Below are 23,697 nucleotides of genomic sequence, written 5' to 3'. Positions count from 1 at the left end.
AAACCTCTGGCCTCAAGCCATCCTCCTGCCTTGGCCTCCCAAAGCACTAGGATTACAGGCATGAGCCACCACGCCCAGCCTGAATTTTTATTTGTATTTAAATTTACATAGCCACATGTGGTAAATGGCTATCATACTGGACAGCACAGCCGTAGAACTTCTTGTGGCTCTGAGTCAGCTGAGGAAGCTAATCATTTACACAGTTAATCATCACAAAGAAGACCCCTCATTACTTTGAGGCCCTCCGAAAACTGCAGCTGTGGAAGCTAGCCCAAGTCTGTGCCCACAGAGCCTGCCTGAATACCTGGTTCACGTCCTCCACTGTGGTGAGGAGAGGCGGTGAGGGCAGCGTGCTGGTGTCCTGCTCTCCACTGCTGTGTTTCCTGAAAGAACCAAGAGCTCAGGGCAGTGATTGCCTGGCTTCCTGCCCAGCCCACCTGCATGGGACACACTAGTGCTAGACTACAGCAACTCCAGGCCCTGGTTCTAGGAGGGGAGGAGGGCTGCATGGGTCCATGGTGTAAAGGGGGTTAAGGGGAGCCAGAACTGAATGATGCGCTCCTACACGGCCAGTGCAGAGGAGCTGGGGTTGGGGGTGGCAGGCAAAGACAGGCACTGGCTTTACTCAGATGCTGAGTTCACCTTCTTTGCTTTTTTTTTTTTTTTTTGAGACCAAGTCTCACTCTGTTTCCCAGGCTGGAGTGTAGTAGCATGATCTCAGCTCATTGCAACCTCCGCCTCCCGGGTTCAAGCAATTCTTGTGCCTCAGCCTCCCGAGTAGCTGGGATTACAGGCGTGTGCCACCATGCGCAGCTAATTTTTGTATTTTTAGTAGAGATAGTGTTTCACCATGTTGGCCAGGCTGATCTCGAACTCCTGACCTCAGGTGATCTGCCTGCCTCAGCCTCCCAAAGTACTGGGATTACAGGTGTGAGCCAGCAGGCCTGGCCGGCTTTTTGTTAATTTATTTAAGAGATACTGTTTCCAAGCACTAAGGATATGTGACTGTTACAAGGTTGAATGAAAAAGGCAGGATGTGGCCAGATCAGAGCCAGCACTCCTGCATGCAGACAACAGTCTCTGCAGAGATGGTGCCAGATGTGACTTCTTAGAAGTCGAATCAGTCATATGTCTGAAACAGCAGTCTCAAACTCCACCCCGGCTCAAACTTGCTCCTCCTGCAGGCTTTGCACCTCAGTTCACGGCACCCTTCACAGAAGCTCAGGCGGAAAACTTGCGTGTCATCCTTGACTCTTCCCCCCTCACCCATACCCCACTGCCAATTCCCCACCAGCTGCTGCTGCACTTTGTTCAGCTCTCTGCTCATCTGAAGTCTCACTGACTAAGCTCTGAAAATAGAACATCCACCTGTTCTCTGCATTTACTACCCTCATACCCTGCTTTATTTTCCTTCAGAGCACCTAGCCTAACCTGACATGATTTTTTGTTTGATTTTTGAGACAGGGTCTCACTCTGTTGCCTAGGCTAGAGTGTAGTGGCACAAACACAGCTTACTGTAGCCTCAACTTCCCAGGCTCAAGTGATCCTCCCACTGCAGCATCCCGAGTAGCTGGGACTACAAGTGTGGACAGAAAGCATCTGAATGTGTGCTCGGGATTGGTCACTGCCACCCCCCACCCCACTACTATTCTGTGCAAGTACCTTTCTGTCTTCACCTACCCGCTCCCCACTGCCTATCCGACAGAGCCTGGCCTGTCCGGCAAGGACCATGTAACCCAGCCTCCTGCTCTGCTCCACAGCATGGCTTCGAGTACCTGGGAGCCCTGTGTACCTCCGACTCCTGCCCATGGCCCTTAGTCTGCCACCCTAACCTTGCTTTCATATCCACAGCAGTTTCTCTACTTATTTCTAACCAAGCTCTCCTCTTAGTTCAGAGCCCATTTTAATTTTGTGACTACTTTTGAAACATTTTCAGGTCTGAATATGCTGTATTACTACTTTTTCCAACTTTGAAATGCCATTCAGAGGTCATTTTATCCATCTTTAATAAAAAGACTGAGGGTCAGTGAGGGCCAGCCCCTTGTCTGGGGTTGCAGAGCCTGTTGGTGAGTCCAGATTAGAACTCGCAACCAAGGGCCTGCTCTTCCCACAGAAAGGGGTGCCTCCTGCAAGGCACAGACCAGCACCGGCCACCCTGTCTCTCAAATCGAGCCGGCACAAGACGAGGCCGGCTCTTCCTTGTGGAAACTGCCTCCTGCAGGTGCTCTTTAGAGGCTTCAGCCAGGCAGTGCTGGAAGAGCCCCTCCTCTCACACAGGGAGACTAGGAGCGACTGAGCTCCTGGCTTTCCCAGGGAGTGAGCCGTGGGTTGCAGTCACATGCCCCTCTCTCCCCACCTTGGTTTAGAAATCCCTTCATACCTTCTCTGCTTGACAGCAGCAACGAGGTCAGGCCCTGAAAACATGGAGAACAAGCTGTCCCCGTTAGCTGAGGATGTCTCATCACTCGAGCTGGCAGAGTCTCCCTGAGCACCCGACCAGGCACCATGCAGGCCATCCCTGAAAGCCGGAGAGAGAAGCTGCGCCAGGGCCTCCTGCAGCCCCACCACCCTCCACCCCACCCTGAAAGGGCAGTCCTTACCCTACATTCATCCCATAACCAAATAGTGGTCTCTCGTCTCTCCCTTCTTAAAACGTGAGGTTTTCCTCCTTTGCCTTATTTCAAAAGTAATACATATTCATCACTTCCCTTTATTCCTCTAAGAAGCCTATGGTTTGTATATGAAATTTGTTTTCGAAAAAACAAGGGAGGGATAGCATGGGGAAGAATAGTTAATGGATGCTGGGCTTAATACCTAAGTGATGGGATGATCTGTGCAGCAAACCAACGTGGCACACGTTAACCTTTGCAACAAACTTGCACATCCTGCACATGTACCCCTGAACTTACAATAAAAGTTGAAAGAAAAAAAATTTTTCTAAGTTAAAAAAAAAATTAAGAAGTAAGAAAAAACTAAAAGTTGAGCTGGTCTTTAGTCACCCAGATTTATTAACCAGGTAGCAATATGGGATATAAAAAAATCCCCACTTGTCTTTATGATTAAAATTTGCAATTCTGGCCGGGCGCGGTGGCTCAAGCCTGTAATCCCAGCACTTTGGGAGGCCGAGACGGGCGGATCACGAGGTCAGGAGATCGAGACCATCCTGGCTAACACGGTGAAAACCCGTCTCTACTAAAAAATACAAAAAACTAGCCGGGCAAGGTGGCGGGCGCCTGTAGTCCCAGCTACTTGGGAGGCTGAGGCAGGAGAATGGCGTAAACCCGGGAGGCGGAGCTTGCAGTGAGCTGAGATCCGGCCACTGCACTCCAGCCCGGGCGACAGAGCAAGACTCCGTCTCAAAAAAAAAAAAAAAAAAAAATTTGCAATTCTGTCAATATACTAGAATCTCAACTGTACACCTTTGCTTTTTGTAGGCTATAATGACAGCATTCTATAAATCATGTGGGCTTCACAGCCACACTCATTTCAGTATAAAGGCCGTGTTAAATATGCATTTATCTCACAAGCACCATCATGTAAGCACCTTGTCTAGGGCTGAAGAGTCTGTTTTGAAAATCATGAATGTATACCAATGGCATGTTCACAGGGACACATCACACTACTTGGCATCTAACAGTCAGCCACATGACTCTGACCCCTAAAGATTTAATCCCATGTCACTCTCTCACAGGGGGGCTTGGAATTGAACTGCTTGAAAAGAATGCCCACAGGCAAGGAGCCTCCCTTCTCACAGGCCCCTCGGGGGACACTTGGGTCTCAAACTCGGATTCCGTGCAGTACCCAGCACTCACCCTTCTGTGAAGAACTCGGGGAAGGGCCAGGTCCGATGGGCGTCATCTATAGGCGGCCAGTTGCCCCGGGGGTTGCCTGGCCGGCGACCATGCTGGGCCTGCCGCTTCTGCTGCATCGCCTGGCTCACTCCTGCCACATAGCGTGCAAACTCTGGGTCTGAGCCCACTGCATTGCGACAAAAGGAACAAACCGGGTTTGGGGAGAAACTGGCCTCTTGGTCCTTCCCTATGCTTTGCTGACATGCTGATCACACATGCAATGAAAGGCAGTGAGGAGCTGCCAGGCTTGTGCCCCCCAGGGTGGGCTGTAGGCTGTGCCCAGCACCCTGCTGTGGGGAGATGGGACTTGTAGCACCTAGGGCTGAGGCACAGTGTGTGCCAGGGATGTCCAGAAGGGCTATGCCTAGGACAGAGGCAGGTAAGTGTGAAAGAAACAAAAAGAAAGAAAAATGGTTTGATTTACCCATGATTAGATTTTAAAGACAAATATTAATAACTTTAAAAAAATTCTAGCATCAGCCAGGCACAATGGCTCACTCCTGTAATCCTAGCATTTTGGGAACATGAGGTGGGCAGATCGCTTGAGCCCAGAAGTTCGCGACTAGCCTGGCCAACATGGAGAAACCTCCTCTATACAAAAATTAGCTGGGTGTGGGCCAGGCGCGGTGGTTCACGCCTGTAATCTCAGCACTTTGGGAGGCTGAGGCAAGTGGATCATGAGGTCATGAGTTCAAGACCAGTCTAGCCAAGATGGTGAAACCCTGTCACTACTAAAAATACAAAAATTAGCTAGGCGTCGTGGCAGGTGCCTGTAATCCCAGCTACTCGGGAGGCTGAGGCAGGAGAGTCGCTTGAACCCAGGTGGCAGGGGTCGCAGTGAGCCGAGATCATGCCATTGCACCCTAGCCTGGGAGAAAAAGCAAGACTCTGTCTCAAAAAAAAAAAAATTAGTTGGGTGTGGTGGTGTGCACCTGTAGTCACAGCTACTTGGGAGGCTGAGGTGGGAGGATCACTTGAGCCCAGGAGGTGGAGGTTGCAGTGAGCCAAGATTGCGCCACTGCACTCCAGCCTGAGAGAAAGAGCTAGACACTGTCTTTAAAAAAAGAAACAAAAAACAAAAAAAACACCTGGGCTGGACTTGGTGGCTCACGCCTGTAATCCCAGCACTTTGGGAGGCCAAAACGGGTGGATCACCTGAGGTCAGGAATTCGAGACAAGCCTGGCCAACATGGTGAAAACCCGTCTCTACTAAAAATACCAAAAATTAGCCGGATGTAGTGGCAGGCACCTTTAATCCCAGCTACTCAAGAGGCTGAGACAGGAGAATCACTTAAACCCGGGAGGTGGAGGTTGCAGGGAGCCGAAATCGCGCTATTGCACTCTAGCCTGGGTGACAAGAGCGAAACTCCAACTTAAAAGAAGTCCAGCATCTTAGTGCTCTGTACCTAGAGTCATTAGCTAACAACTTAGAAAATCAGATGATGACTTTGGCCAACTGATAACCTGAAAGTTAACAAAGCATCAAAGCATTGGGGTCAGCCAGATAGAGGTTATATGCTGTTCCCACTTGAGCTAAAGTTTGATCTAGTATTTTCCTGGCTATTGGACAGGAGATTTGCTGATTCCATCTGAATATCTTAAGTGTGGCAAAGAATAAAATGAAACTTCAGAATGCTTTAAGAGGTGGCTGGAAACACTGGCAGTGCTGAATGGGTATATGCAGGGCAGTACAAACGGGAGAAAAGCACAGATGGCGTTTACAGAAAGTGTCAAAAAAAAACATATGGCAGGAAAGCATCCATGAATCATAAATGTGACTCAGCAATTCATTTTTTAGCTTAAAATTAGGGAAGATACTAGGGCACAATCCCATTACCAGCTTATCCTACGGCACTGTCACAAGATGATCTCAGTCACACTGTCCTGTCTCACGACCCCCATCCCGCACTGAGTTTGCCTATCCAGACAGGGGCACTAGATGGCGCCCTCTGATTCTGTCCATAGGGGCGCTCTTCCTTAATCTGCATCAAGGGCTATGCAGATCTTACGCCCTGGGGGCAGGGTCTGTAGAAAACCACACCATGGACTTCAGGGGCAGAAAGGAACACCCAGAAGGGAAAGAGTAGGATTTGTAGTCTACAGACATAAGAGGTGTCCAGGACTCAGCGGTCAAATATGGTAACATTCTTATTTAAAAAAAAATTTTTTTTAGACAAGAGTCCCACTCTAGTTATCCAAGCTGGAGTGCAGTGGCGCCATCTCAGCTCACTGCAACCTCTGCCTCTCGGGTTCAAGTAATTCTCATGCCTCAGCCTCCCAGGTGGTTGGGACTACCACACCTGGCTAATTTTTTTGTACTTCTGGTAGAGATGGGGTTTCACCATATTGGCCAGGCTGGTCTTGAACTCCTGGCTCAAGCAATCTGCTGGCCTCAGCCTCTCAAACTGCTGGGACTACAGGCGTGAGCCAATGCACCCGGCCTCAAATATGATACGATTCTGACAAATACTGTTTATATTCTGAATTTAGTTACATGACAGTCAAAAAATGTACAGACCATTTATGATCAACTGAGAAAACGCACTGTGCCCACAGCAGTGGGTGGTAGCCAGTGGGCTTGCTGTTTCTTAGCAGGGTGGAGGTGTTTACCCTTCTTGTGGCCCAGGGTTGCAGGCACAAGGGTTTCCTATATCCATCCACCCAGGGGGAGCAAGCACAAGACAGCAGGAGCAGCAGCATGAAGAATTTTCAGAAGACACGACCAATGGTCAGGTGCGGTGGCTCACGCCTATAATCTCAGCACTTTGGGAGGCTGAGGTGGGTGTATCACCGGAGATCAGGAGGTCAAGACCAGCTTGAACAACATGGCAAAACCCCGTCTCTACTAAAAATATAAAAATTAGCCAGGTGTGGTGGCGTGTGCCTGTAGTCCCAGCTACTCAGGAGGCTGAGGCAGGAGAATCATTTGAGCCCAGGAGGCAGAGGTTGCAGTGAGTGGGGATCGTGCCACTGCACTCCAGCCTGGGCAACAACGTGAGACTCTGTCTCAAAAAAAAGGAGTGTTAACCCCAGCATTAACTTCCCTCCTGTAACAAGTGCGGGGGTGTTTCAGCAAGGAATCTCCTCTGCTGGTGGGGATTTACTTGTACAAGTATTTGCTATACTTATTTGTAACATTTCACAGTACTCCCCTGTGAATGAAATACATTTTCTACTTCTGTATGCCTTTTGCTAATTTAATTAGAGAAAAAAGTTTGCATGTACCTATGTTACCAAATTCTCTTACTAATTTTAGATTGGGGGAGGTTCAATTCTATTATCAGCAAAAAGATGTGCTACTTAATCTATCATTTTCCAAAGCTTAGACCACTTATTTCATTGCTTTTTGTCTTGCTGCATTTGCTGTGAAGTCCAAGACAAAGTTACGTGCTACAGGTGGTAACGGTTGCCCTTGTCTGATTCCTGATATTAACTGAAATGATTTTTGTCTCATTATATAAGGCACTATTTGCTATTAGCTTTTGGTAGATAGTCTTTTTTATTTTTCATTTATTTACTTATTTTTTAGAGACAAGAGTCTCACTTTGTTGCCCAGGCTGGGCTGCTGTGGTGTGATCATGGCTCACTGCAGCCTCAACCTCCTGAGCTCAAGCGATCTTCCCACCTCAGCCTCAAGGAGCTGGGACAACAGGCGTGTGCCGCCACACCTGGCTAATTTTTTATTTTTTGTAGAACTATGTTGGCCAAACTGATCTTGAACTCCTGGCCTCCTGCAATCTGCCTACCTCAGCCTTCCAAGGTGCTGGAATTACAGGCGTGAGACAGCGTGCCCGGCCAGGTTTTCCACTTCTTGGTATAATTTTGTAATGCCTATTTTGCTAGGAAAGAATCGATTTTCTGCTGAGTTTCCAAATGTATTGCTATTAAGTCTTAGATGGTAATGACTTAAAGTGGCTTTTTTTTGAGACAGGGTCTCTCTCTGTCATCCAGGCTGGGGTGTAGTGGCATGATCACAGCAAACTGCAGCCTCAAAATCCTGGGGTCAAGGGATGCTACTGCTGCAGCTTCCTAAGCACCACCACACTTAGCTGATTTTTTGTTTAGAGATGAGGGTTTTGTGATGTTGGCCAGGCTGGTCTTGAACTCCTGGCCTCAAGTGATCCTCCTGCCTCAGCCTCTCAAAGTGCTGGGATTGAGCCACTAAAGTGCTTTTAATGTATCCTATTTCCTAATTTTGTTTCTCTTTGTTCTCTCTTAATCAAGCTTAAATTGGCTTATATATTTTACTGGTCTTCCAAAGATCCTTTAGAGTTATTTGCAATTTCTACTCTATTTTTCTTTTTAATTTACTTATTTTTGGCTTTTCCCCCTTAATTCCTCCTCCTAGTTTGTTCTTGTTTGTAAATTCCTTCTCTAATTTCTTAAGATGACTCTGGTGGTATTTTCATTGTCTAGGCCAGGAAAAGCTGTATTCTTTGAAGGCAGGAGGGTGTCTGTCACCTATCATAAGTCCTAGAGTTTAGGCAAAAAAAAGCATCACAAAGAACAGGTTATATAATCAGGAAAAAAGCACCCCACAAAAGACTGTTGATCTTGGCTGCTGGGAGTGGGCAGGCCTAGACTGGAGCCCACTTGAACTATGGGACTTTGAGCTATTCAAGTAACCTCTCTTAGCCTCAGTTCTATTCTCTATAAAGTAAGAAAAATAGTCCACTCACGTTCTCAGCCCCTTTCTCACCACTGTTTCCCACTCTTGCTAGATCTGCCCTACACTCGCCTCCACAGTGAGAAAGGGTCGTAAAGGGGGATTAAGTGATTTCACCTTCACAAGTAAGGCTACGGTAGACAGGCCCTGGGAAGACCTCGGCAGTTGCGTTTGCTGTTGACACTGGGCGACGGGCGGGAGGCCTCACATACCTGCAGGATCGAAAGGCAGAATCTCTCCCAGCATTCCGAAGACTCCATCGCTTTGGTCACGGTTTGGCCACGTGTTATTTCTAGGTCCCTGCGGCTTCTGTCCCAGAACCTCTGACATCACGTTATCCATATAGCTGCTCACCAGACCCAAGCTGTACAAGTCAGAACTGAGATCAGATATGCCAGGCCACTGACCAAGAGGAGACAGACCTGCTCCAACAGTCTGCCCTGGCTGCTGGGATGAGCCATGTACCCATTTCCCAGGTGCCCGAGGCTGGGGCGGGGGCTGCTGCGGTCCAATGGGCTGGAGTAGGTGTTGGTAGTATTGGACTTGAGGTTGTTGCTGCTTTGGGGACTGCTGCTGAGGTGCCAATCCCGGCTGGGGTGTCAGAGGTGTGTGTGCCCCAGCCTGGGGTGCCCGTGGTGGAGGGGGCACGGGCAGTGACGGCTGCTGTGGCTGCATGGCTCCTGCCTTCTGCTCAGTCACCATGGCTGTGGCAGCAGAATTACGCCTTGTCACCAACGGAGAGCCCTGATGTGACTGGCCCATGTTAAAGCCCGAGAGAAAATCTATCACCTCTTGCATTTCCTGATCAGTTGGTAAGTTCATACCCTTCTCATCCTTGCCATCATCTCCATGCAGGAAGTTCTCACGCCTCTCCATAAGAAAGCCATTGGCCACTGGATTACTGGAATTCTGAGCTGACTGTGAAGGGTCTGTAGTCCTGGGGAAATTACCAATGTTCAAAATGCTTTGTAACCTTGCATCAATATTGCCAGGCATTTTGGCCTTCTCTTCTGAACATCCAGCTATGAAGATGTTTTTAGAAGGGGTATTTTGGATGGAATAATTTGTGCTACTGCTGGAGCTAGTACATGAAGCTTTCTTGGTGAACCGGGATGTCAGTTTGGAGAATGTCTTCTGCAGGCCACCTGAAGATTTGTTTCCATTTCCAGAAGGCAGGTCAGCCTGGTTGCCAAAATCACAGATCTCCCTTTGCAGCTGGATCTGTATGCAGGGTAGAGCTTGCTCCCTATTTAAACAGAAATTTGTTTAAAAAAAAAAAAAAGACAAATATATAAAATAATAGAATGGACCTCTTTGTATTTAAGAATGGTGTTGAGAGCAAGAAAAACCTCTCTGATTGGTATCGGGTTCACTTATTTTATAGATAAATGAACACCCAGGGGTTTGGAGAGTATGAAATCTACAGTGTCTAATGCAGGACTGGAAGTTCTGCTAGGATTCTGGCCTGAGGAGTGTGATTGAGTGAAATCCTCTAATGGTGGCACAGGAGGGGAAAGCATGGCTAGATGTGGGGATGCAACCTGCAGAAGCTAGCTTTGTACCTGGAGGACAGGGGCTACAGCCACGCAAATACAGCAGAGGGACAATGGACAACTCCACAAAGCAGAGGGAGGTGGTGGGGGGTGCAGGGATACTACACACCAATGTTGTCCCAAAAGATGGCTGTGACTTTCAAAGTTTCCTGAGCACATTTTCCCCATACTAAAATGGAGCCCTACAGAGCGAAAGGGCATGGGGCAGGAGCTGAGGCAGGAGAAGGCTGTGTGACCCTGGAAAAGTCACTTCACTATTCTGGCCTTTGTGTACTCATGAGTTAAGAAAGGGAGAAAAGGTTGGGCATGGTGGCTCACGCCTGTAATCCCAGCACTTTGGGAGGCCAAGGCAGGCAGATCACTTGAGGTCAGGAGTTTAATATCAGCCTGGCCAACACGGCGAAACCCCATCTTCATGAAAAATACAAAAATTGGCTGGGCATGGTGGTGCACACCTGTAATCCCAGCTACTCGGGAGGCTGAGGTGGGAAGACGACTTGAGCCCAGGAGCTGGGGGAGGCTGCAGTGAGCTGAGATTGTACCACTACACTCCAGCCTGGCTGGGTGACAGAGCCAGATCCTATAAAGACAAGACGACAAAACCAAACACAAAGACCAAGACAGAAAAGAAAAAAAAAAGAAAAGAAAAGGGAGAGGGGCCATGGCTAGATGTTTAAGGCTCCTACCAGATGTATACACATTTTTCAAATTCAACCTGAGAGAATGGATTGAAAAAGAAAACAAATTCTTTTTTTTTTTTTTTTTTTTTTTTTGAGATGGAGTCTTGCTCTGTCGCCCAGGCTGGAGCGCAATGGCTGGATCTCAGCTCACTGCAAGCTCCGCCTCCCGGGTTCACGCCATTCTCCTGCCTCAGCCTCCCGAGTAGCTGGGACTACAGGCGCCTGCCACCTCGCCCGGCTAGTTTTTTTAATATTTTTTAGTGGAGACAGGGTTTCACTGTGTTAGCCAGGATGGTCTCAATCTCCTGAACTCATGATCCACCCGTCTCGGCCTCCCAAAGTGCTGGGATTACAGGCTTGAGCCACCGCGCTCAGCCAAGAAAACAAATTCTAAAAGACATAAGTAAATTTTCTAAACATTTCTCTGTTCTTAATTCATAAGGAGAATATGAGTTGAGTTAAAAGTCCTCTTGATGGACTTCCTCTCAAATGACAAAACAAAGGAAGGCAAAAATGTTAGCAAATAGGATAATCTGGATACAGGGCATGGAGCAGTTCTTTGTATTATTCTTGCCACTTTGCTGCAGGTTTTAAATTATTCTGAAAATAAAAGTTACTAAAAAGTCCGTATTGCCTTATTTACAATACTGCATACTATCAGTAACATAAGCACACATGAAATTGTGCAGAGTCACACTGTCCCCTCAGTATACATCTAAATGCAAACCACAGACAATTTAAGTGACCCGCACAGACACCAACCTTCCAGCCCTCCAGCGGTTTAGGTCCAGCACGGCTGTGTAGAGCACGTCCACCAGACCCAGGGTCTTCTCAGGATCAAGGCTTCTCTGCAGCAGGGACATGGTGGCAGGGTCTTCTTTCAGGCACCTAGGCACAGATTAGGCTGCATTAGTCTTGGCTGCCCTTCTCTGCAAAGGTGTTTCAAGCAGGTCTCATAGAAAAGGCTGCAACTTTTATGTACTTCTGGCGCCCAACAAAAATTCAGTAACTGTAAGAACATGGAGAAAACAACAGGGCTGACCCTGGAACTCACTGCTCCACAAGAGGAGGAGGAAGCAAAAGGGTCTGAGGTCTCGTGATATCAGAATATATATTTGGTCTCTGCCTCCAATTCCTCATACAGAGCTCCTAAAACCCTTGAGATTTCCTGGGTGATAGTGTCTTTTGTTCTAATAAGATGACTTGCTTATATGATGAAGCCTCCATAAAAATCATTAGATCATCAGGTTCTGAGAACTTCCACGCTGGTGAACACGCTGAGGTGCTGGGCATGGGGCACACCTGGCAAGGGCATGGAGGCTCGGGGCCCCATCCTATACACTGCACACTATGCACCTCTTCACCTGGCTGTGTATCTGCTATAATATCCTTTATAACAAACCATAAATGTAATTAAATGTTTTACTGAGTTCTGTGAGACATTATAGCAAAATATCAAACCTGGAGGTTATGGGAACCCTCAACTTATAGCCAATTGGTTAGAAGTCGGGTGACCACCTGGGACTTGTGGATGGCATCTGAAGTGGGAAGTAGCCTTGCGGGGCTGAGCCCTTAACCTGTGGGGTCTGTGCTAGCTCAGACACTCTGATTCCTGCTGACTTCTCCAATAAGTAAACAACACAACTGTCTACCCCAAAACTTACACATCCTCTCTAGTTCCTCACATCTTGCATGCAATCCATCAGTGAATCCTGACAGCTCTTCTTATAAAACACATCCAGAATCCAAGCACTTCTCACCACCTTGTTTATGAACCCCCTGCTTCAGGAAACCACCACTCCTGGGTTTCAGGACCAAGCTCTCACCTGGTCTCTTTTTCTCTACTCCTGTACCTCCAAAGCCCATCCTTCACATAGCAGCCAGAGTGAGCTTACTGTAGTGCCAATCAGAGCACATCACTCCCCTGCTTAAAACCCTTCAACGGCATCTCATCGTGATTGAAATAAAATCTAAACCCTCAGCACAGTCCTCAAAGCCCTTCGACCTTGTCCCAGCCGTGAGGCCTTCTCTTTCCCTGGATGGGTTTGTCCACACCTAGGACCTTTGTTCTTGCTGCTGCCTTTGCCCGAATTTCTCTTTCCTGAGATTTGGATATGGCCAACTGCTTCTCATCATTTGGGTCTCCACTGTCCATTCAGGGTACCTACACCAAGAGCCCCCCAACCTTTTTTTGAGACAGAGTCCCACTCTGTCCTCAAGGCTGGAGTGCAGTGGTGTGATCAAAGTTCACTGTATCCTCAACCTCCTGGGCTCAAGCCATCTTCCCGTGTCAGCCTCCCAAGTAGCAGGGACCACAGGCATGTGCCACCACACCCGGCTAATTTTTTAATTTTTTTGTAGAGACGGGGTCTCACTATGTTGCTCAGGCTGGTCCTGAACTCCTTAGCTCAGGTAATCCTCCTGCCTCAGCCTCCCAAAGTGCTAGGATTACAGGTGTGACCCACTTGGTCCGGCCAAGAGCCTTTTTCTGAGAGGGAAAACAGTCTGAACAGCACAGGTCTACTAGGAAGATGATGTCTGCCAAATCCTGGGCACTCTAGGAGCTAAATGGTGAACTCAACACTTGCAAAGTCACCCAAGGAGGTAGCAGTACTCCCTAACATGACTTTGACTTGGGAAGAAATGTATCAAAGAAATGCATAAGAGAATGAAATGAGAGTCAGCCAGGCTCTGAAGCACAGGAAAGGGTGAACAACAACGCAAGCTCTGCTAGTGCCCAGCTAGATCTTGGACTCCTCAGAGAGAATCCTGGCAACTGAGCCTGCCCAGGGTTCAGTGCACCCAATTCTCTCCGTCTGGAATCACTGATAATCAGGACACATTTGCTCTTGTTCCCAAGCCAAGTCTCGTTGTGACTTGGCTTGTCACATGTTTGCCCACTAGGAAAGCATTTGTTGGCCATGCAGAAAAGAGTACTATAGTTCCTGGTGATAATAATTAATCTTTCTGAAAAATCAACAATTAACAAACTGGCATTTTTATTTTATTCATCAGTCTTGAGCTGATCAATAAAATGCCCTTAAGTGGCTAAACCCATTCTGCTGACAAATCATCAAGACTTGCTTAAAAACCTGTACCTGTTCTTAGATTAAAAGCCCAGTTCCCTCAAGGGCCCTGCAAGTCTTGACAACTATAACTTTCCGTCCTTATCACCACCTAGCGCATCTCGTTCCATGCTGGTTCACTCCTGAAGCCTCTGCACTGGCATTCCTTCTGTCTGAAGTGTGCTCCCCGTCTGCTCTCTCCATGGCAGGCTCCTCTCAAATCCAATGTCATATCGTCAGAACCCCTTCCAGACTGACTCGTCTAAAAGTCTCCCCCCAATCTCTATCCCACTTATTCTCTATCATATATTGGTGCTCTCTTCTCATTTCCATCATATGCCTGCCTGTGTTTGAACTCATCTCTTATACTTAACAGCTGTCTCCCCCTTCTCTATTCTCAAGTTGGTTTATGAGGGGCAGGGACCCTGTGTGTCTTGCTCATAATTAAATTCCCAGAGCCCAGAACAGTGTCTGGTACACAATAAGTATTCAGTAAATATTCAGTGAAGCATGGATGGATAGCAATATCCTTTTTCTCCTGGTGGAGTAAAGCAATCATTTCTGTTTGTATTCTTCCCAACAAGCACATACAGTATTCTGTAATTTGAAAAAAACAAAAGAATTAAAATTTTGCAAAATTACCAAAAGCAGCCAGCAGAGGGAGCCTCTGCAAGGACTCACAGTCTACAAGGTCTTTTTTGTGGGGGTGCAATGAGTTACAAAGGAAATCAACCCCACAGGGAGAGTTTTCAAAATAAACCGAAGTGTTAGCCATTTTTGCATTGGCTGTTTATATTCACCCAACCATCCAAAAGTTCAAACTGTTTTCTTCAAAATGAGAATTCTGATTAAGTTTTAACATTTTCCAATGACAGCCTGAATTGGAAAAATTTAAGAATTCAGGGCCGGGTGCAGTGGCTCACGCCTGTAATCCCAGCACTTTGGGAAGCCAAGGCGGGTGGATTACCCGAGGTCAGGCGTTTGAGACCAGCTTGGCTAACATGGTGAAACCCCATCTCTACTAAAAATACAAAATTTATTAGCTGGGCATGCAGGTGGGTGCCTGTAATCCCAGCTACTAAGGAAGCTGAGGCAGGAAAGTCATTTGAACCCAGGAGACGGAGGTTGCAGTGAGCCAAGATAGCGCCATTGCACTCCAGGCCTGGGCAACAAGAACAAAACCATCTCAAAAAAAAAAAAAAGAAAAAAAAAATTCAGGAACACATTTCAGTAGAACACTGACTACAAAAGAAAAAAAAAGAATTTAGGAACACAAAAATCTTACAGAAAAGTGAGCCTCTGGTTTACTGTTTGATAGAAATGAAAAATATGTGTATAAATTACCATTAATTTCAGGACACAGTATGCCACCCTATAATTAACTTAAAATTTTGAGCCAGGTACAGTAGCTCATGCCTGCAATCCCAGCACTTTGGAAGGCCAAGGCAGTGGGATCACTTGAACCCACGAGTTCCAGACCATGCTGGCCAATATAGTGAGACCCCATCTCTACAAAAAAACTTAAAAATTAGCCAGGCATGGTGGCGCATGCCTGTAGTCCCAGCTACTTGGGAGGCTAGGGTGGTAGGATTGCTCGAGACCAGGAGTTCAAGGCTACAGTAAGCCATGATCACACCACTGCCCTCCAGTCTGGGGGACAGCATGAGATCTAGTCTCTACCAAAAAAAAATTAATTTAAAAACATAAAAACTTTTTGGTGGCAGAGTACTTATAGAAGGGAGGTTTTATGACACAAAGTGAACTGCCAATCTTTACTTAATATATTCATAGACCCTAAACATTTTTTACAGAATCAACAATTGTACTCTTACATTTCAAGAACAAATGGGCCAGGCACGGTGGCTCACGCCTGTAATCCCAGCACTGTGGGAGGCCAAGGCGGGTGGATCACCTGAGGTCAGGAGTTCAAGACCAGCCTGGCCAACATGGCGAAACCCTGTCTTTACTAAAAGTACAAAAATTAGCCGGGCGTGGTGCCGTGTGCCTGTAATCCCAGCTACCCAGAAGGCTGAGGCAGAAGAATCACTGGAACCCAGGCGGAAGAGGCTGCAGGGAGCTGAGATTGTGCCACTGCACGCCAGCCTGGGCGACAGACCAAGACTCCATCTCAAAAAAAAAAGAAAAAGAAAAAAAAACAAATGGTTTAAATACAACTTGTATGCCTTACCCAACTACCATTTTAGTTCACATAGGCACCAATGGCGCCTCTTTGTTCCTTAGTATCTCTGCCTACTTAAATGATTTAAATATGTTCTCTTATAGCTAAATATTCATGCAGATTACCATTTTAATAGCAAATGCCTTCCAATATATGCTTAATTTTTCCTGTTTATTAATAAAGCTATGATGCTCATCCTTATAGTTGAATGTGAATACATATCACAAAGATAAATTTCTAGAGGCGAAACTGGAATTGTTGAGGTCGTATCGCTTATTTTAGGCTTCTAATATACTAAACTGCCCTCCAGAAAGGCTGCATTTATTCAACAACCCCTTTGCCTGTTTTCACAGTCTGGCTCAAACTAGTATTGTCACTATATTTAGTATAGTTATTCTAAAACAATTTAACAATATTCTGGGCAAAATGACATCATATTTTTTTTTTTTTTGGAGACGGGGTCTCGCTCTGTCACCCAGGCTGGAGTGCAGTGGCACGATCTCTGCTCACTGCAATCTCTGTCACCCAGGCTTAAGTGGTTCTCCTGCCTCAAGCTGGGATTACAGGTGCACACCACCACGCTGGGCTAATTTTTGTATTTTTAGTAGAGACGGGGTTTTGCCACATTGGCCAGGCTGGTCTCGAACTCCTGACCTCAGGCGATCCACTCGCTACGGCCTTCCAAAGTGCTGGAATTATTACAGGTGTGAGCCACCCCACCTGGCCCCATATGGTTTCTTTATTTTGTCTCTGATTATTAGGTGAAGTTATACCGTTTTTTTTTTTTTTTGAGACAGTTTTGCTCTATCGCCCAGGCTGGAGTGCAGTAGTGCAATCTCAGTTCACTGCAAACTCCGCCTTCCGGGTTCAAGCGATTATTGTGCCTCAGCTTCCTGATTAGCTGGGATTACAGGCCCCCCCCACCATGCCTGGATAATTTTTGTATTTTTAGTAGAGATGGGGTTTCACCACATTGGGCAGGCTGGTCTCAAACTCCTGACCTCAGGCGATCTGCCTGCCTTGGCCTCCCAAAGTGATAGGATTACAGGTGTGAGCCACCACACTTGGCCATTACATTTTCTTAATCTATTTGTTGATCATATGTCTTCTTTTCTGACTTAGCTGTTCATGTCCCTTGACCATTTTCTTCTGATTTGCAGGAACTTTAAAAAAAAAAAAAAAAATTAAGAATAATCTTTTATCTCTTATAAGTGTTACAAATATATCTAAAAATGACTGTTTGTCCCAAGATTTGTAAAGACACTGGGTGTGTCATAACATGAGCTCAAGATCATCAGGGTTGTAGTTGGAACAGAGGAGAAGGAATTCTATGTTCTCTACTGGGCTTTAGTGAACACTGGGTGAGTTACAGAAAATGATATACTATGTTTAAATGCTGTAGACTCAGTAACAAAGATAATACTGCTCATTATGATCCAAGAGTATATAACATTTTAGTTACCTTATGGTCAATGAGATCATTTTTCAGACCTCTTGGCTTTCTCATCATAGACCAATAATCATGACACATGCCACTAACATACCACTGCTGCCCATAAACCTGCACGTGCAGCAAGACTTGCTGCGTCAGCCAGCGTGAGGATTGTTCAAAACAAGGCCATCATTTGAAAGATGTGCAAACGTCAGTGAGAGCTTAGGCTCCAGTGAAAGTAAGAGGCACGTTACCATGTGGATGGGACTTGAACCACGATTCTAGAGCCTTCTAAACTGATCTGGGGGGCATAGGCTTCTTTATTCTCAATCTGTGCTGTGTCAACCACCACCTAAGATAGAAAAAAACAACAAGTAACAACAACCAGCTTTCAGAGAGGAAAACGCATCAGAATAAAATCCAACACATAAAATGACTCTCTAAGAACTATTCCCCTAGCAGCCTAGTTATGCCAAAGCCAGTCAGGGCCCCATGAAGACAACAGCAAGTAGTAAAGATGATCAAATCTAAGAACATTTCAACAAACAGAAACCACATTGTGGGCATGGGATTTACTGAACTGGCAAGCACCTCTAGCACTTTTTCCAAACTATAAATATGTTAATTAGGAATTAATGTGTGTCCTTTATCTTAGTATTTTTTACTTTATGCACTTAAAATAAGTAAAAGTATCACTGAAAGTCAAACCAGGCTGGGTACAATGGCTCACGCCTGTAATCCCAGCACACTGGGAGGCTTAGGCGGGTGGATCACTTGAGGTCAGGAGTTTGAGACCACCCTGGCCAACATGGTGAAACCGCCATCTCTGCTAAAAACACAAAAATTAGCCAGGCATGGTGGTCCTGCAGTGCAAGCTACTCGGGAGGCTGAGGCAGGAGAATTGCTTGAACCCAGGAGGCAGAGGCTGCAGTGAGCTGAGATCGTGCCATTGCACTTCTAGCCTGGGCAACAGAGTGAGACTCCATCTCAAAAAAAAAAAAAAAGTCAAACCAATGCTTCAGATAAGCCCATTTGTCATGACATGCCCAGAAGTGGATGAAACTTTTTTTAAAGATTATTTTATCCTCAACCATCAATAAAAACTACTTCAGGACAGAGGAAGAACTAACCCCTTTTTGAATAATTTCCTCTTATTTCCAGGAAGAGTCTTTAATACTAGATAGGTGATAGAGTATCCTACGTAATCTAGAGTCTGACAAAGTGATGAATATATTTTCAAATAACTAAAAGAATGTTTTAAAAAATCATAAAATATTTTAAAACCAAATCTGTAATATTTCAGAAGGGGTAAAACTGTATAGAGTTGTGTATCATATTCCAAATTCAGCCTCTAACGCAGCCAGCTTTCACTGGTTTAAAGAGTTCCCATAGCTGATCTGCAATGACCTTTGGAAAAAACTTCCTGTCAAAGGAATAGCCATTGTTGGACCACACAGGTGTTTCCTCTCTCCTCCCATCCCCAGAACCATAACCTAAAGTCACACATAAAAGCATCCTGCAATCAACACGCAAGGAACTAGGAAGAAGTTTCTGCTCTCTGAATAACATGGAACTTTTTTTTTTTAACCTACAGTGTTTTCTCAAAATAGCCTTTGTGCCTTTTGGCCTTATTTTGCACACTCCTTTCAGGGGAACTCATTGGCATGGTCCTTGCAGTTTCAGCTAAATGGTCTCTGGGAGTATAGATTGGTATCGTAAAGCCAATGGGCTTTTCCATGCTTCAGCAAGGCATGTCTGGTTTACTACTTCTTTTGGAGGTCCCTATACTGAGGAAAAGATCCCAAAGGAAATGTAACTCATTACTGTGAACAGGCCCTCATCTGAGTCTCCACAAGGCAGCCCCACTCTAAGCTGGGCTGCCTGAGCCCTGACCCGCTTGAAACAAAAGGACAGCATACCCTCAACAGCTCTTTTTGTGAATAAAGTAGGAATCAGACTAAAAACAAGTTCTTTAATTTTCTTAATCTCCAATTAGGTCCTTCCAACCTCTGACTGAAATGCCGTATCTTTTTTTTTTTTTTTTTTGAGACTGGGTCTCACTTTATCACCCAGGATGGAGTGCAGTGGCACGATCTCAGCTCACTGCAACCTCTGACTCCTGGGTTCAAGTGATTCTCATGCTTCAGCCTCTCAAGTAGCTGGGATTACAGGTGCCCGCCACCACACCTGGCTAATTTTTGTATTTTTAGAGACGAGGTTTCGCCATGCTGGCCAGGCTGGTCTTGAACTCCTGACCTCAGGTGATCTACCTGCTTCGGCCTCCCAAAGGGTTGGGATTACAGGTGTGAGCCACCACGCCCTGCCACCATATCTTTTTGAAAAGTTGTCATTTACTAGAAAGGGAGATCAAATACATAAGATTCTATGGGTCAGTGGTGCAAACAAAAAGCTAAATGGTTATTTCAGATGTTGATCTCCTGACGCACTCAACTCTGGCCAAAGTTTTTTTTTTCTCTGAAAGATGAACAAATCATTATTTTTTAGTTGATGTTACTTTACTGCTAAGAAGGAGATAAACAGAACTGGTATACAGTGACTGGTTCGGGGCACTACTTATACCTTTGTGGTCAAGGTAGGCCTCTCAGAGGAGGTGATTTTGGAGCTGACACCAGGAAGATAAGGAGTGACCTACATGATAATCAGAGAGAAGAGTATTTTCAGATAAAAGGGGCATCAAGAGCACAGGCCTGGGACAGGAAGAAGCATGGGATGTTTGAGCAACAGACATCCAATGTAGGTCCAGAATAGGGGCTAGGTTAAGGGGCCCTGTCAAATTGTTACTAATGTAATTTTTCTTTTCTTTTTTTTTTTTTTTTTAAAAGGGCCGGGTATGGTGGCTCATGCCTGTAATTCCAGCAGTTTGGGATGCCTAAGTGGACGGATCACGAGGTCAGGAGTTCGAGACCAGCCTGGCCAACACAGTGAACCCTTGTCTCTACTAAAAAATACAAAAATTAGCCAGGCATGGTGGTGCATACCTGTAGTTCCAGCTACTCGTGAGGCTGAGGGAGGAGAATCACTTGAACCCAGGAGGCAGAGGTTGTGGTGAGCCGAGATCACGCCACTGCACTGCAGCCTGTGCAACACAGCGAGACTCCATCTCAAAAAGAAAAAAATTATCTGGGTGTGGTGGCAGGCACCTGTAATCTCAGTTACTTGGGAAGCTAAGGCAGGAGAATCACTCAAACCTAGGAGGCAGAGGTTGCGGCGAGTTGAGATAGTGTCACTGCACTGCAGCCTGGGTGACAGAGCTAGAGTCTGTCACAAAAAAAAAAAAAGAAAAAAACAGAGGCAGGGTCTCACTATGTTGCCCAGGCTGATTTAAAACTCCTAGACTTAAGGAATCCTCCTGCCAAAGTGCTAGGACTACACGCATGAGCTATGGGGCCCAGCCTGTAATGGTTTTCTTAAAATGAGCAAAGCCCATAGCATCATTTTGCAACTACGTTCCCGGCAAATATGTATTATCAATCTGATTTTTCTTTTTAAAGAGATTTTTTAAATGCTGCTCTTCCTTTACCTTGTCTACCTTCCTGGTCTAAATTCCATAGCACCAAATAACTTTTTAAATTATTCAATATTTTCACACATGTGTCTGCACCACATCCTCATATGCTTGAAACATCTTGGTATTCCACCTATCATCCACCACCCACACTCACTCACCAGTCCAGCCTGGCCAAACAGCAGCTGCACCGCCGTCTTGCAGGCACCCCGCCATGTGGATGGGCAAACCTGGTTCAGCACTTCAGTCACAGGAAAATCATCCCTGGATGTGATTCCATTATAGCAGCCTGCCTCCTTCATCAGCTGTAACATTGTATGCTATAGATTGATAAGAAGAGAGTTCACACCTCAAGACAAAGCCATGCAAGGTTCTAAAATTTGTAAAAATGCATTTATACAATCATCCTCAAGAGAAGAGCATTTTATTTATGTTTTTTGAGACACGGTCTCACTCTATCGTCCAAGCTGCAGTCCAGTGGCATGAACATGACTCACTGCAGCCTCGACCCCTCGGGCTTATGTGATTCTCCTGCTTCAAGCCTCCCCAGTAGCTGGGACCACACAGGTAGGTGCACACCACCACACTCAACTAATTTTTAAATTTTTTGTAGACGTGGAATCTTGCTATGTTGCCCAGGCTAGTCTTGAACTCCTGGGAGAAGGGCAACTTTTGTTTTTTTTGAGACGCAGCCTTGCTCTGTTGCCTAGACTGGAGTGCACTGGCACAATCTCAGCTCACTGCAACCTCCACCTCCTGGGTTCAAGCAATTCTTCTGCCTCAGCCTCCCGAATAGCTGGGACTACAGGCGTGCGCCACCACACCCGGCTGATTTTTGTATTTTTAGTAGAAATGGGGTTTCACCATGTTGATCAGGCTAGTCTCAAACTCCTGACCTCAGGTGAACCAACTGCTTTGGCCTTCCAAAGTGCTAGGATTACAGGCGTGAGCCACCATGCCCAGCCCCATTTTGTTTTTTAATCTACGTCCTTTGCAAGCCTTTACATTTCTCTTAAGAACTCTATTTTCGGCCGGGCGCGGTGGCTCAAGCCTGTAATCCCAGCACTTTGGGAGGCCGAGACAGGCGGATCACGAGGTCAGGAGATCGAGACCATCCTGGCGAACACGGTGAAACCCCGTCTCTACTAAAAAATACAAAAAATTAGCCGGGCGAGGTGGCGGCGCCTGTAGTTCCAGCTACTCGGGAGGCTGAGGCGGGAGAATGGCGTAAACCTGGGAGGTGGAGTTTGCAGTGAACTGAGATCCGGCCACTGCACTCCAGCCTGGGCGACAGAGCGAGACTCCGTCTCAAAAAAATAAATAAATAAATAAATAAATACACCCTAATTATGTCCTTTGAACTTCTTTAGTAATGATCATCAATCACTCTCAGAGATTTTCTCAACTCCATAGAATGAATGACTAGATATGGATACATATGCAATAATATACACAGGTATTTCTATACCAGCACAAAATACAGAATTATTTAGCAATCTACTGATGCGAACTGATTGAGGAATTTTGAAATTCTGAATCCCTCCAAATAGGGAAACAAAATCATCTGATACAAGCAAATACCAATTAAAATCTCAATTTTATTTTGGATGACCAAGAAGTCAGGTATTCAGGCTCTGGAAACAGATTACATAAGCTCAAATTCTAGCTCTTCTACTTTCTAGCTGTGTGACCTTGGGTATCAGTTCCCAGGTGTGGCAGGTGGGCCAAAGGGCAGCACCCCCACCTCGTGGGTGAGCATTAAGTGAGACAATGATGTGGACCACCTGGCACAATGACTGGAACACATGATGTTCCACAAATATTCATGATCACTGCAGCATTATGACAATATCTCTCTTCTTATTTAATTCATACAAGTCCACTGAGAGACATTAATCATAAACAATATCTTATAGTGTACTTTCAAACCCTTTCTGTTAAACATCTGAATAAAATTATGAATAAAACTCTCTTGGCCCAGGTCGGTGGCTCATGCCTGGAATCCCAGCACTTTGGGAGGCCAAGTAAGGTGGATCAGCTGAGGTCAGGAGTTCGAGATCATCCTGGCCAACACAGTGAAACCCCGTCTCTACTAAAAATACAAAAATTAGCCAGGCTTGGTAGCACATGCCTGTAGTCCCAGCTTCTTCAGAGGCTGAGGCAGGAGGATTGCTTGAACCCAGGAGGTGAAGGTTGCAGTGAGCTGACAGAGATCACACCACTGTACTCTAGCCTGGATGAGAGAGTAAAACTCCATCTCAAAAAACAAAAAAAAACTTGCTTGACAAATGTCTGATTAAAGTCTCCACAGGTCTGCTTTTTAATTTTTTTTTTTTTGAAAGACAGAGTTTTGCTCTTGCTGCCCAGGCTGGAGTGCAATGGCACAATCTTAGCTCACTGCAGCCTCCACCTCATGGGTTCAAGCAATTCTCCTGCCTCAGCCTCCCGAATAGCTGGGACTACAGGCGTGCGCCACCACACCCGGCTGATTTTTGTATTTTTAGTAGAAATGGGGTTTCACCATGTTGATCAGGCTAGTCTCAAACTCCTGACCTCAGGTGAACCAACTGCTTTGGCCTTCCAAAGTGCTAGGATTACAGGCGTGAGCCACCATGCCCAGCCCCATTTTGTTTTTTAATCTACGTCCTTTGCAAGCCTTTACATTTCTCTTAAGAACTCTATTTTCGGCCGGGCGCGGTGGCTCAAGCCCGTAATCCCAGCACTTTGGGAGGCCGAGACGGGCGG

At 46.1% G+C, this 23,697-nt stretch overlaps 1 protein-coding gene across 1 annotated transcript in view; it reads right to left on the bottom strand.

Annotated features, from left to right (window-relative positions):
- KIAA0355 (KIAA0355 ortholog) overlaps window positions 1–23,697 on the bottom strand; it is a 92,163-nt gene that overhangs the window by 1,989 nt on the left and 66,477 nt on the right. The window contains exons 5-11 of the mRNA XM_011948897.1: window positions 21,114–21,272; window positions 17,681–17,778; window positions 11,513–11,638; window positions 8,730–9,763; window positions 3,813–3,978; window positions 2,381–2,518; window positions 305–383 (exon numbers count right to left, since the gene is read on the bottom strand). Coding sequence (XP_011804287.1) covers window positions 305–383; window positions 2,381–2,518; window positions 3,813–3,978; window positions 8,730–9,763; window positions 11,513–11,638; window positions 17,681–17,778; window positions 21,114–21,272 — 1,800 coding nt within the window. The remainder of the gene's footprint in view (window positions 1–304; window positions 384–2,380; window positions 2,519–3,812; window positions 3,979–8,729; window positions 9,764–11,512; window positions 11,639–17,680; window positions 17,779–21,113; window positions 21,273–23,697) is intronic.

The sequence above is a fragment of the Colobus angolensis genome, unplaced genomic scaffold, assembly GCF_000951035.1.
Source record: "Colobus angolensis palliatus isolate OR3802 unplaced genomic scaffold, Cang.pa_1.0 Scaffold107, whole genome shotgun sequence".
Taxonomy (NCBI): Eukaryota; Metazoa; Chordata; class Mammalia; order Primates; family Cercopithecidae; genus Colobus; species Colobus angolensis.
This window is presented reverse-complemented; position numbering and strand designations above follow the sequence as displayed.